Below are 13,627 nucleotides of genomic sequence, written 5' to 3' on the forward strand. Positions count from 1 at the left end.
AGGACCCAGAAATATAAACATGTGTTAATGACAGGCGTCCTCAGACAAGGGACACACAACATCCTTCACAGAAATAGAAAAAGCCACTGTGATGGTGGGAGGCTCAGGAATGTGACATGAAGAGGATGAATCTTTGCGACCAAGTGTATTCTCAAATGACAAGAAAATGTCTCTACTTAAAATGAGCGGAAGTATGGAGACATGATGGGAAGACCACAAGAATTCAACTGTAGTAATGGAATTGTATCCAAAGGCACTCATCTCACACTTAAACAAATTGAAACAGAGTTGGGGTTTCACTGGTTGGGTAAATCAAAATGTAGAGGAGAGCGTTCATAGCTGTCATGTTCTTGGACTGCAGCTGAACCTTGTCGAGGAAGAAAAAGACGAAGACGAAGAAGAAGGTCTGTATACACGCAGAAGACTCCATTCAGAGACCAAAGGCAAATGGCCTGGTGAGGCGCTCTGGACGGCGCTGTGGGAATTCGCCCCATTTGAGATGCAAATTCCTCAAAGAGCTGAAAGAGCCGGAGAAACAGGTGTCCAAGGAAGTGTGCTGCTGCTGCTGCTGCAGCGTGGGTGAGGGAGGGAGGGAGGACGGGTGTGAGGGCGCTGAATGATAACACAGGGTGTATTGAAATCCTGCTTGTTCAGTCCAGTCTGTGTGGCACTTCTTCTCTTGTCTCATTCTCTTTGTTTTTCATATTAAATGACGGCAAAAGAAGGGGAATTTGATGTCAGAATAAAAATGGAAAAAACATGACAGATCTTTAATTTATTTCATTTTATTGATTTAAATGTAATTTGGTATAAAACAGCTTGTAGATATGTTGATTTCAAATCAAAAGAGCAAACAGATCAGTCCTATATACCGATGAAAACAGCAGGATAAATTGGACATTTACAAGCCCCAGGCTTAAACAATGTTCTCTTTAATCATATTAGTTGCAATGATTAGTAATAAGGAGCTTCTCAACATCCTAAATTCATTTATTTTTGATGAATATTGAAACTGAATCTTTAAAAAAAAAAAAAAAAATCAACAAAGTTTTTAGATACAAAACTGCATCCTGTATATCCTGTATCCTTCAGAATGACTGGCCAACTAGTCCTGGATGAAGCTCAGTGGCTCCATCTAGAGGACTATATAGAAAACTCCTCAACTGCTGAACTGCATGTTTGTTAAATGTGATATGTGTTGCTACAGATAAATCTAAATATTAAAAGCTTCAGAGGACATGGCAGGTAAACAGTGCTTCCTAATAGACAGAAAATAAACCCGTAGCATATACTTTAAAAAATGATTCTAAAACAGTGTTTAAAATCCACATTATACAATTTTCCATTATAAAAAGTACAGTTACACATGTAACTAATAAAGAAGTTAAATGCTGATTGTTGGAGTTCATTAAGAGTTTTTCAAACAATTTCTTCATTGAAACATCTCAGATAAAATGAGTATCAACACATACTGTTTGGTCATTATCAAAGGTTTATGGCTCCCTCGACTTTTAATATCTTTTTTTCAAAGTTTAGTTGGACACTGCGGTGGCATAAATATCCCACAAAGCAATGCGGTAGTGACAACGTTCATTACAGATGTTGACGGACAGATCTGTTACAGTAATAACGCTTACATTTAAGTGTAAGTATAAGATTCCACTTTGCTAGGCGTAATATCTATTTTAAATCAATTCAGACTTTGATTCTCACAAACCGTCGTTTTGGTCACATGAGGTTGGCACGGGTTACCATGGTTACACGACTCCAACCGGCAAGGAGGCTCTCAGGAAGCGATGACGTATATTGCTGCTCAGTGCGTCCAAAAAGATACATGCTGCTGTTTATTCACACAAAAGTATGTTGAATAGTAGTTCACATATTGGGTATGTAGTGAATAGTATGCCATTTCAGACGCAGCCAGTGCTTCACTTCATTTTAAGCTAAATAATGCCATTAGAAAAGAACTGCGAAAGATTAAAATTGTACTTCATTATTAGTTTGTAGATTTTGATTTTATATATTTTTTTACTTATTCAAGGCAGTTTTGTCAACAAAGATAACACCAGGCATTTCAGTGAGATTTCCTGGTTTAAGATGTAAAAAAGAAGAAAAAGAAATGGGGGAAAAAGCATATGACACATCTAGACTGGATATCAGACTCTGAGGTTGCTCCTACAGCTGTATTCGTCTTTTATAGCAACATTAGATATCTTTACGTCTAAGGACCCACAAACCTTTAAGCATAATTGTAAACAAACAGCTTTGTATTAGAGTTCTTCAAAAAATGGCATTTTACCATATCTCATTCACGACATAAATATAAACCTGATCCTCTCCCAAATTGAATAAACTATTTGGACAACATATACCTTAAAAATATGCATTAAAAATCTTTGGCTTTAGTGGCACAAAATGTCCCTGCACACTTCTTCTTCCTTCATTGTGTTAGTTTTTGCTCTCTGCTGAGGCTGTGAGATTATCTCAGGACGCCCTCAAGTGTTCAAAGACAGCAAAGACAAATGCAGAATAACAGTCAAATGACTGCGCTCTACAGTCAGACACACTGATAAACTGTGCGTCTGCAAATTAGTGCGAGTCTAGCAAAGCAGGATGAATCTCTGCGTTGGCAACGTACTGACTAACGTCGGCAAAGAGGAAGACTATAAAAGGCAAAGTGCTCTAGAAAAGACTTCATCAATTGAGACAAAATCCGACTTCATTTATAACAAAGGAAAGAATCTAAGAGGTAAATGTAAGAGGTAAATGGCAGCAGTAGTTGTTAACGGTGAGTCAGTGAGTGTACATGCCCACATGTCCAGTCATATGAAGCTAAAAGCTCCAACAGCACCAAACAGGCACATAGTCGCCATCTGTTGTTGCTGCCTGGCAATTACACATTTCTGAGCTCCATATATATTTATGATAAATTTCCACAACTGGTGACACTTACCCGGCTACAGGTACGTGTCGTGCTCTGCACTGCTCAGACTCTCTTTGGACCCTTGTACAGTCATGTGATCGAGGAGAGGTGAGGGGTCACTGGGAGAGAGGGAAGGGTTAACAGTCTCCTGTGGTGGTACGATTGTTTTCTCTCTAGTCTTTCCACTTTCCTTGGCCTTCCCTGCTCTCTCCCCATCTGTCTTGGTTGCCAGGGGAGACTCCACGATGATGGTGGGCCTCTGTTTCAGGTGCTGTCGACTGGGCGGCTCGGCGGTCATGATGGCCTTGGCGCCGTGCATCCTGGGAGGGGACTTGCAGTGTAGATCTCCACGAGATTCTTTCCAGCTCCGCAGCTGAGCGAGATGTTCCTTCTCAATGTCTCTCTCAGACACCACTAACTCAATAATCTGAGGGGGAGAATGAGTGTGAATCACATGTTCTGGGTTTTGTGGTTCCAGGACATTACAGGTTAAGCATTTTTATAGCACAACCACAGGAGGGCAAAGTCAAAGAGAAAGTATGCAGTAGGTGCTGGGTCAAAACAATAAAATGGATAACACAGAGTGTGACTGTACCTCGTGCACCAGGAAGCTTTCTTGCATGTACTGTGGCTGTATGGCTCGGAGCAGCTCCATTGTTTCATAGAGACCTTGAGAGGCCTTCAGTTTCTCTTGGGATCCCAACATGCATTTCAGGAGAACCAGGCCCACTCGAAAGAGGATCTTTACTCCTGAGAACAGCAACACATCAGACAACAAGTCAAGTCAATTTTATTTATATAGCCCAATATCACAAATCACAAATTTGCCTCAGGGGGTTAATAATCTATAGCATATGACATCCTCTGCCCTTAGACCTCAGATTTGAATAGGGGAAAACTCCCCCCCCCCCCCCACCCCAAAAAAAAATTGAAGAAACCTCAGGAAGAGCAACTGAGGAAGGATCCCTCTCCTTAGACGGACCGGCCTTGTCTCCTAAAAATGACGTTACCCTACAATTAAACTGCATTCTCAATTACATTTGGAGGGAAACATATTTTGCCGTGGATTACGTTTGTCTTTGACGTATCACAAATGCGTTTGTAAACGTCTGCAGCAAGTGATGTAGTACAACAAGTGACGCGCAGAGCAGGTGATGAAGTAGATAGAGTGACCATTAATGAAAGTTACATGGTATAATAACGAGTATGACAAGCGAGAATGTCCACTACTGGCGTGTGGGAGGTGTGGTAGATGGGTCGAACAAAAACAAGACTTTCCCCCAGGAGACCGCAGTTTGTGTCACGTGTGAAACTAAAAGTCAACGTTCACTTATATTTGTTGACTAAACCTAAGAAAAAAGTTTTGTTACATTTTTGTTTTGTTTTATTTCAATTTACGTTAACCACATGGTTAAACCTGCGACAGCAATACGGGAGAAAATATGTTTCCCTTGAGAATTCAGTTTAGTTGTATGGGAACATAATTTGGTCGAAGACAGGGTTGGACACGCAGACTAACAGAATAACCAACTTATTAAATGACTGTATACTATAGACAATTCAAATGACAAACAGTACATAGAATCTAAACCAGGGCTGTCAAAGTTAACATTATGATAACGCGTTAATGCAAATTTGTTTTAACGCCACTAATTTCTTTAACGCATTAACGCAACTTGTGATTTTTAGTTTGTAGCAGCTCAGTTTTAAAGTGAGTGAAGATCATATGAAACTAGAAAGCCTAAGGAATCCATTGGTACCAACCATGTCGTACTAGCTTGTTGTGAGGGAGGCTAAATAATGCTCCAAACTGAGGGAAAACTGGCATGGCCATTTTCAAAGGGGTCCCTTGACCTCTGACCCCAAGATATGTGAATGAAAATGGGTTCTATGGGTACCCACGAGTCTCCCCTTTACAGACATGACTCCACTTTATGATAATCACATGCAGTATGGAGCAAGTCATAGTCAAGTCAGCACACTGACACACTGACAGCTGTTGTTGCCTGTTTGCTACAAAGAGAGCAGCAGTCTACACGTATATTTTAATAGAAGGACCGTCTGAGAGCTGCACATAACTGCTGAAGACCAATTCATTTAAGTGGATATTTAGATGATAACTCTGGTGTTGCCACTTGGATTGGGTGCAACAAACCTGCAGTGTGGTGAACAGTTTCATATATATTCTCACATTCCTGATCCCAAACTAAAACAATAGGTAGACTTCATGAATTCAACATTTGCCTTTCTGCTTTAAAAGGTGAACATGCTCCGGTGTTTTACAGGTCAAATTAAACAGGAGGATAATAAGCACATGACAGGGCCTGGAGGAAAATCAAATACTGTTATTGTGTATTTAAATCTGGTTTTATCTGTGATAGCGATCCTTGATTCTACCACATCAAACAAAGCTGCTGTCTATGAGCTAGAAGTTATATTTTCACTTAATAATCTCTGTAAGGGTGACCACTTTCATACAATGTTTTTTCATGTACCCGTATAATAATATATCAGTGAATGTTCTACAAGTGTAGTGTCTCACCGTCACAAAGGAACATGTCCCAGACACGCAGCACCGAGGCCCACGGCAGAGTCCGAGAGAAGGCGCACATGAACCACTCAGTCATGTACAGGATGGGCTCCATCTTGTGCTTCTTCAGGTGACGGTGGGCCACGGGAGACACCTTCCGCAGCAGAGCATACAGGATCTCCCCGTCCAGCTGGATCGCCTCCTGTGGATACAAAATGAAACAGCAGTCAGTGGAGAAATAGAGAGAGCGAGAGAGAGAGAGAGAGAGAGAGAGAGAGAGAGAGAGAGAACAGACACCTTTCTCTTTGCTTAATCTGATTTTCTGATTATCTTGTCCTTGTGGCCTGGTCACCACCTCATGTTATTAGGTCATTAGCATATCATTGTCAAGCTGGAGACAAGCTGGTATAGGAATTCTAACACCACCACCAGCCACATATTACATGTACTGACTCTATGAACTGAAGTTAACGCCCAACTTTATCTTTGAGACTTCCATTTGGCTGGTTAAATCAGGCGATCTTTTCAAAAGCTTGAATACTGAGGCAGAATCTATGTGGGCAATAAATATTGGGTAGTGTAATTTCTGGAAAAATATAAATACATGCAAGGATTCAGTCCTATAATGTTGCAGAAATGCAGCCTTCAGAAACTGAGTGTTCTTGGGCATTGCTACAATACTGTGATTGTATTTTTACTCACAATAGACAATAGATTCATCTTATTTATAGCGTTAGAATAGATAATAATTGACATGCTGAACACTGTTAATATGTAATCTTGTTACAGATTGTACTCAGATGTTCTCAAGCTCTTCTTATGCTATTAAAGTCCTCTTTTCAGAATGATATGACTGTGTCTGATCCTTACCAGCCCTGTACTGTAGTATCCAGGAAGGTATTTCTCACAAATCTGGACAAGAACCCAGAATGCATCCTAGGACAAGGAAAAGAAACAAGGGTAAGCATTTATAATAGTAAAATATGAAATGAAAACAGCTATTATGCATACATATTAGGGCTGCCAATCGATTCAAATATTGATTGCAATTAATCGTATGATTGTCCATAGTTAATCGCGATTAACCACAAATTAATCTCACATTTTAAATCTGTTAAAAAGTATTTCATACTCTTATAAACAGGGGAGTGGGCAAATATGCTTGCTTTATACAAATATATGTATATATTTATTATTGGAAGTCAATTAGCCACACAAAACAATGACAAATATTGTCCAGAAACCCTCACAGGTACTGCATTTAGCATAAAAAAATATGCTCAACTCATAACATGGCAAACTGCAGCCCAACAGGCAACAACAGCTGTCAGTGTGTCAGTGTGCTGACTTGACTATGACTTGCCCCAAACTGCATGTGATTATCATAAAGTGGGCATGTCTGTAAAGGGGAGACTCGTGGGTACCCATAGAACCCATTTTCATTCACATATCTTGAGGTCAGAGGTCAAGGGACCCCTTTGGACCATTTTTCCTCGCCAAAATTTAGCACAAGTTTGTAGCGTTATTTAGCCTCCTACGCGACAAGCTAACATGACTTGGTTGGTACCAATCAATTTCTTAGGTTTTGTAGTTGCATATGGTGCCAGTATATTCTCTCTAGCTTTAAAACTACAACCTAAAAATCGCAAGTTGCGTTAAAGGGACTATTTGTAACTTTGTATGCGCATAAATGTAGCGGGTCATCACACATGCGCGCTCGCATATGCGCGTTCGCGTGTAGCTGCTTACCCTCCTCCTCTGCCTGCTCGCCTTCACTCAGACAGCTCAGCTCGCTCCACCTCTAGACGTGAACGCGCGTTCACTACACACTGCAGAAGAGTTAGTTTAGCTCTGAGAATATCTAGTGAATGTACAGTGGACGTTTGTGCAGAAATAACTGCTGCAGCTCCTCCAGACCAACAGAGGTTTTCCGTGTCTTGTGAAGTGACGGAGCTCTACAGAGATTTACGTAGTCTTCTTGTTACCGACCGGGTGCCGGTGTCTCCTCTGCTCTCTCCGGCTGCGGGCGGAGAGAGCAGAGGAGACATGCTGCAGAGCCCCGCTGCTTCAGCCTGCACTTTGGTAGGAAAAGCCAACACTAGGATCAGATCTAAATCATGTTCATGGAGAGACCTTCGTCTGGTCAGCTAACATTACTGCCAAGCAGCTGAAATATAGAGTGATATTGTGGTTTTAGCTGACGTGTGTCGCCTCACTGTTTTGAGCGATGCTCGTTCAGGTATATTGAGAGCGAGCAAGCGCGAGCCCGATGCTGACTTTCGTTGATTTCACGGCCACAGGTGTCGCTGTTAAGAAGCATTTCTGAAAGTTACAAATAGTCCCTTTAATGCGTTAAAGAAATTAGTGGCGTAAAAACGAATTTGCGTTATTATCACGCTAACTTTGACAGCCCTAATACGTATGTAACAATTTTTGTTTAAGTTATCATTCTTTCACGCTCTTTGCCCCGTTATTCCTCTTAACCCAATCATTACGGCAGTGAGCACCCAACTATATATTATTTTATATTAGAGAAAAAACATTTGGAAAAATGTAATGTGTGCTCACCTCTGCTGGCATATGCATCAGGAGTACAGCAGCAATGGGAGCCTGAGCCTGACAATAACCCTCCTCAGGACGATGAAGAGTGTAAGCCTTCAACACGCGGAGGAGGTCCTGCTGCCTGGATGTATGAACATATAGAAATTATATTCAGAAACTATGTTTGGCCACATTAACACAGAAATCATGAAGGCAGTGCTTACCCATGACCTCCTCTGGCTGAAAACATTTCATGGAAGGGGAATTGTCGATGCAGGTCCCTCTCAATAATATCTACCCATTTAGGATCTCCTGGCTGATTGTCCAGTTCCTAAAAACACAACATCATTTTATCAGCTTTTGTATCATTATACTTTACATTTTTGAGTCAAGAATGTGAATGTGGGAATTGTTAGAATATTTTCTTGACGTCAGACAGCCCTTTACGACAGGGAACTGAACTGAACTGAACTGAACGTGACCTTTGCTGCCTTCAAAGCCAGCAGACTCCGTTGACAAAAACAGTACAGATAAGTTTCACTTTCAGGTCAGTTCCCCATTGTAAAATATTCTAAATATAGCGTACACTTAACCCTCATCCTACCAACCTATTTAACATACAAGAACTACCGACTGGGGTCCCTGGGGTCCCCAGGAATAAACTACTGTAAGAAACAACCATCACAGCAAAAAGTTGACTTATTTCTTCTCAAATAATTTTTAGTTATGTTATTAATGTCATCTGAAGAAAAAAAAAAACAGATAATTATTATTTTAGGAAAGTTACAGTTAATTTGCATATTGTTTAAAATGAAAATAGACAGAGCACATGTGGAAATCTGTGTCTGCTGCATCTATGTCTGTCTCCTTCACAAAGACTGACAGAGTGCCCCTACCCCCCTGATAGTGCGTGATACTTTAAATTAGGACCCATGGCAAACATTTTGCTACACTCGACCCAGTCGGTCGCTATTCTTGACCCAGTTGGTTGCTATTCTCGACACAGTTGATCGCTATGCTAGATCCAATGGGTCGCTATGCTAGACCCAGTCGGTCGCTCGCTCAACCCAGTTGGCCACTACACTCGACCCAGTCGGCCACTATACTCAACCCAGTTGGTCGCTCGCTCGACCCAGTTGGCCACTACACTCGACCCAGTCGGCCACTATACTCAACCCAGTCGGCCGCTACACTCGACCCAGTAGGGCGCTATACTCAACCCAGTCGGTCGCTCGCTTGACCCAGTTGGCCACTACACTCGACCCAGTCGGCCACTATACTCAACCCAGTCGGCCGCTACACTCGACCCAGTCGGCCGCTATACTAGACTCAGTGGGCCGCTATGCTAGACCCAGTGGGCCGCTATACTAGACTCAGTGGGCCGCTATGCTAGACCCAGTGGGCCGCCACTCTCGTCTATGATTTGTTTTCTCAGTCAAATAACTTGATGACAGCAGGGATCCCAAATATACGACTGACCTCGAATTTGCCCTGGTTCTGCTCCCTTCTCACTTTCCCCCCAGTGAGGTAGAGCCAGGCCCGGCCACGCAGGGATGGAGGGATCCCCTTCTGGCAGCGCTCTTTCACCTGTTATTCAACACATGCACAGTTACTCAAACGCCTGCAGAAAGCAAGAGAAACGAAGAACAGAAGAATGCAACACAGACATTGGAAGCCAGTACTGTAAGTACTGCAGCTTACAACATGCCACTGACTGCAACATGACATGCAACTCATCATCAAAGATAAAACAAAAAAAAAAAAAAACTGGCATGATGATGGAATGATTACAGGTTTTCCAGCTCAGTTTTTGAGATGAATCTAGATTGTTCAGTCTATTTCAAAACTGCCGCCACGACAACCAGTGCACATTGGATAAACATTTTCATTACAAAGAAAGAAAGAAGTGAAGTCAGATTTAATTTACAGTTTATAAAGCAGACCTTCTTGTGTTTTTTGGCCATCCATTTGTCCCAGCTGTTGAGCATCTCCAGCCATTTTGCCTCCCGCTGCCGCAGCACATCATTGGGGATTTCTTCAGCACTGTGGAGATGGCAGACAATGTTGTTGATAAAAGCAAACACATTATTTTCATGCAAATGAACAATGGCTATACTGTTCCCTGTACTTATGACAGGGTTTCCCTGTCATAAGTACAGGGAACCCAGTCATAAGGGGGCGGGACAGTGGCTCATCTCTTCCTTGTCCACACAGGAAACCTAACCTCAGACAAAACGGTAGAGCACTTGCCAGCAGCAGCGAAGAACAAGGAAAACAGGAAGCTGTGGGAGAACTTTCCCCTAGTTCAGTTCCCTACAACCTCCTACACAAAACGTAAACCAATATCTCACTTCCCTACAATCCTATCAAAGATCAGAGCTGTCATATTGTTATAGACACACTTTCCCTTCCTGATCTAGCAAACGCATGCCTGGCCGTTTTGGCAAACAAATTTAAACAAACCAAATTAAAGAGCGGACTGACATGCTTTGCAAAAGCTAAAGAAAGTTCAAAAGTTGTCAATCGCTAATCTATAAGATACCACAGTGAGTCAGAGACTTGGCTAAACTAACAGGACCAATGAGTGAGACAATTTCCTTTATGTCTTCAAATAAAATAAGGAGCCTTTTAGCTGCCTGGTTTGCTCAGTTCTTCCAGTGTCACTATTTGGTCAAAATCAAGTCGAGCCACTTTTTCACGTCATCACTAAAGTGCTGTACATTTTTCAAGGAAAGGAATAAAATCAGCCGTGTAAGCAACAAAGATACAGAGCACAAACTGGGACATTATGCAGGTCCAAATGACAAAGAATAAAATCTAGGGGCCACAACAGCATATGCTCAACCCCCTTGCACTTAAACCTGCAGTAGGCAGTATATTTGTGGCATCATTGGGCAAAAATTCCATAGTAACCTTTCAGCATATTGTAATTCAAGTGTTCAGAGAGATAACTAGAGTTCTGCACCTCCAACTGACTGTTTTCAGGCTTTCAAAAAAACTAGCACGTGACAGGAAACTTTAACCAATCACAGGTCATTTCAGAACTCCGATCAAACGGCCAAACTAGGGAGCGCTGATCAAATATGAATCAATATTCTGTTACTGTAATGTCTATTTCTCGCCTCAAATGTTTTCAGAAACATCTTGTAGTGTACTGTTTAGCTGTAAAATTAGAAAGTTTGCTCCGGCTGGTGGGTAGTGCTTGGTATTTCCTAAACTGATTTCAACATGGCTACCGGATCACAAACTTTCTCTAGGCGCTGCCTAGTTTGACCATTTTATCAGTGATTGACAGCTGCTCAGAGACAGCAGGCTCCAGCTTGGCTCTGATTGGTTGTTTTCCTCCGGTCTGTGTAATCTTGAAGATGCCATTCGGAGCACCGGAGGACACCAGAGGCACATGATTTTTTTCAGATTACCTGTAATAATTACCTGTAATAATTGTAAAGTAAATATAAATGTAATGTAAATGTAAATGTAATATAATTTATTATTTTAATGGAGCTTCCCTGCAAAAAGTATTTCACACGGTTGTACCTGTACAACCGGCGTGACAATAAACATCTTGAATCTTGAATCTTGAAAATCTCATGCACTAATGTCAGGATATAGAGACCATTTTATAAAAATAACTTTTTTAATCATATTTGTTCCAATCTGCCTACTACAGCTTTAAACCTAGACCCAGAAACAGCCAGCAGCTTTGGGTCAGAGGACCTCACAGACCTACCTGATATTTGACAGTTTAAAAAGGTCAGAGATGAAGGAATTGGCAATTCCCAACCTGGGGGGGGGGGGCTCACAAGTTAATTGACAAGATTGAAAATTGGAAAATAAAGTTTACTTTTTGTACTTTTCTCCAACATGTGACAAAGGCCAAGTGGTCAAAACTTTGCTTTGAAGGGTCCAGCCAGGTGACAAGAAATTCAGCTCTAAATCAGCCAACTATTTACTTGAATTATCTTATTCTTTGTTTTCCTACTTCCACATAGAAAAATCCATTCAAATGACAGCAGGTACTGTGTCTCTACATAGACGAAATGTCAGATTGTCTCCCAACAATTATCTGATGACTCCAGCAATCACAGGAGGGTTTCGTGACGAAATATTTAGAGAGAGCAATTATTTCTGCTCACCTTTACCTGTCTTCAATTAACTAGATAGATAGATAGATAGATAGATAGATAGATAGATAGATAGATAGATAGATAGATAGTAACTTTATTGATCCCGAGGGAAATTCAAGTTTCCAGTATCACAGTTCCATAGTGCAAAAACATGTTAGTAAAAAGGCAGTAAAAAAGTTAATAGTGCAAAGTACAAAATACAAAACAATATACCAGATGTAAAAATACAAGGATATGAAAAAAATATTAAATATTAATACACTGAATGTGAAATACATTTGTCTGTGCAATATATCCTTGATGCAATAAACACCTCAAGTGCAACTACCTTTGTTTACAGTTTATTTATTACATCTACCCTACCTATTTTACAAGTGCAATTACCTGTTTATACTTCTAGTGTAACACTTCTGTTTATATTTATTTATTATATCTACTCTACCTGTTTTATTTGCTTTATAACTGTGTGTGTTTTACCTGCTATATGTTTTATCTGCCTCGTTTAGTCTTGTCAAGTATTTGTTTTAAAGCACTGACCAGAAGTGGCAACTGTGAATCTCTTTGTATTTAATACAATAATAACAATAAAGCTTTCTATCCTACCCTATTAATTACTAAATTTAACCAAATATTTTAGAAACATGTTATCATTATGAAGCTCCACTTACATCTGTCCTGGGTGCTGCTGGGCTCCTCCAGTGAACCCGTACTTGTCCACCTGTTGCTCCCCGGGGACGGTGCCGTTAGCCTCGGGGTCGGATCCATGTGAGGAGGTACCTCTCCCATCGCCTGTCAGCTTCTCTGTGCTGCCCCGCAAGCCAACTCCATTGCCCTGCTCAATTGTTGCCATTTAATCCACATTTACCTCAGAGCATGAGCCGCCTGTCTACATACAGTGTGCTACTCACATACCTCGCCCTTCAGAGCAGTCTAGAAAGCTTAGCTGACACTTTAAAGCTCTCCATGAAGACAAGTCGGTTGCTTAGCTAACCTGCTGTCACCTAGCCACGGTTGCTAGGGAGCTTCCTAGCTGCTAGCTCGCGCTAGTGCTATATAAAAAACACTAGATAGTTTGTTTCATGATGTGAACCTGTTTGGTCACATCATTAACAACAAAACAAAAAGCGGTCGAGAACAAACGCAGCTATTTCGCAAAATGCTGAATTAGTAGAATATCCTGTTGCTAACTCTGGAGCTAACATGCTAGCATCACACAGCTGTCAGCTGACACACACCTACATGGAGCTGTTTAAACCAGAAGCTCTGCTGTCAGCAGGTTAGCTCATGGCTACAGGAAGAGAAGCTGGAGAAGATTAGTAAACAAAACCATCACCATCCATGACATCCTGTAACTCTACACTGCCATCTACTGCTGGAAATCACACACTCAGGTACAGTCTGTACTCTTATTAAATAGCTTTTAAGGGACTTAAATAACTGGATGTCAGAGTAATTTGGCTTTATTTTAATTCACTTTAATTTGTGATTTAGATGTAAGGTACTAAA

At 41.2% G+C, this 13,627-nt stretch overlaps 1 protein-coding gene across 1 annotated transcript; it reads right to left on the minus strand.

Annotated features, from left to right (window-relative positions):
- Positions 1 to 769: 769 nt before the first annotated feature.
- LOC141757584 (TBC1 domain family member 10A-like) lies at positions 770 to 13,482 on the minus strand. Its single transcript, XM_074618160.1, has 9 exons — positions 12,790 to 13,482; positions 9,938 to 10,037; positions 9,474 to 9,581; positions 8,219 to 8,325; positions 8,022 to 8,136; positions 6,324 to 6,389; positions 5,466 to 5,655; positions 3,519 to 3,673; positions 770 to 3,350 (listed from the first exon to the last, which is right to left on the minus strand). Exons 1-9 carry the CDS (start codon positions 12,969 to 12,971, stop codon positions 2,958 to 2,960), a joined length of 1,416 nt encoding a protein of 471 aa, XP_074474261.1. The 5' UTR covers positions 12,972 to 13,482; the 3' UTR covers positions 770 to 2,957.
- Between the last annotated feature and the right edge of the window lie 145 nt (positions 13,483 to 13,627).

Source organism: Sebastes fasciatus, chromosome 19, assembly GCF_043250625.1.
Source record: "Sebastes fasciatus isolate fSebFas1 chromosome 19, fSebFas1.pri, whole genome shotgun sequence".
Taxonomy (NCBI): Eukaryota; Metazoa; Chordata; class Actinopteri; order Perciformes; family Sebastidae; genus Sebastes; species Sebastes fasciatus.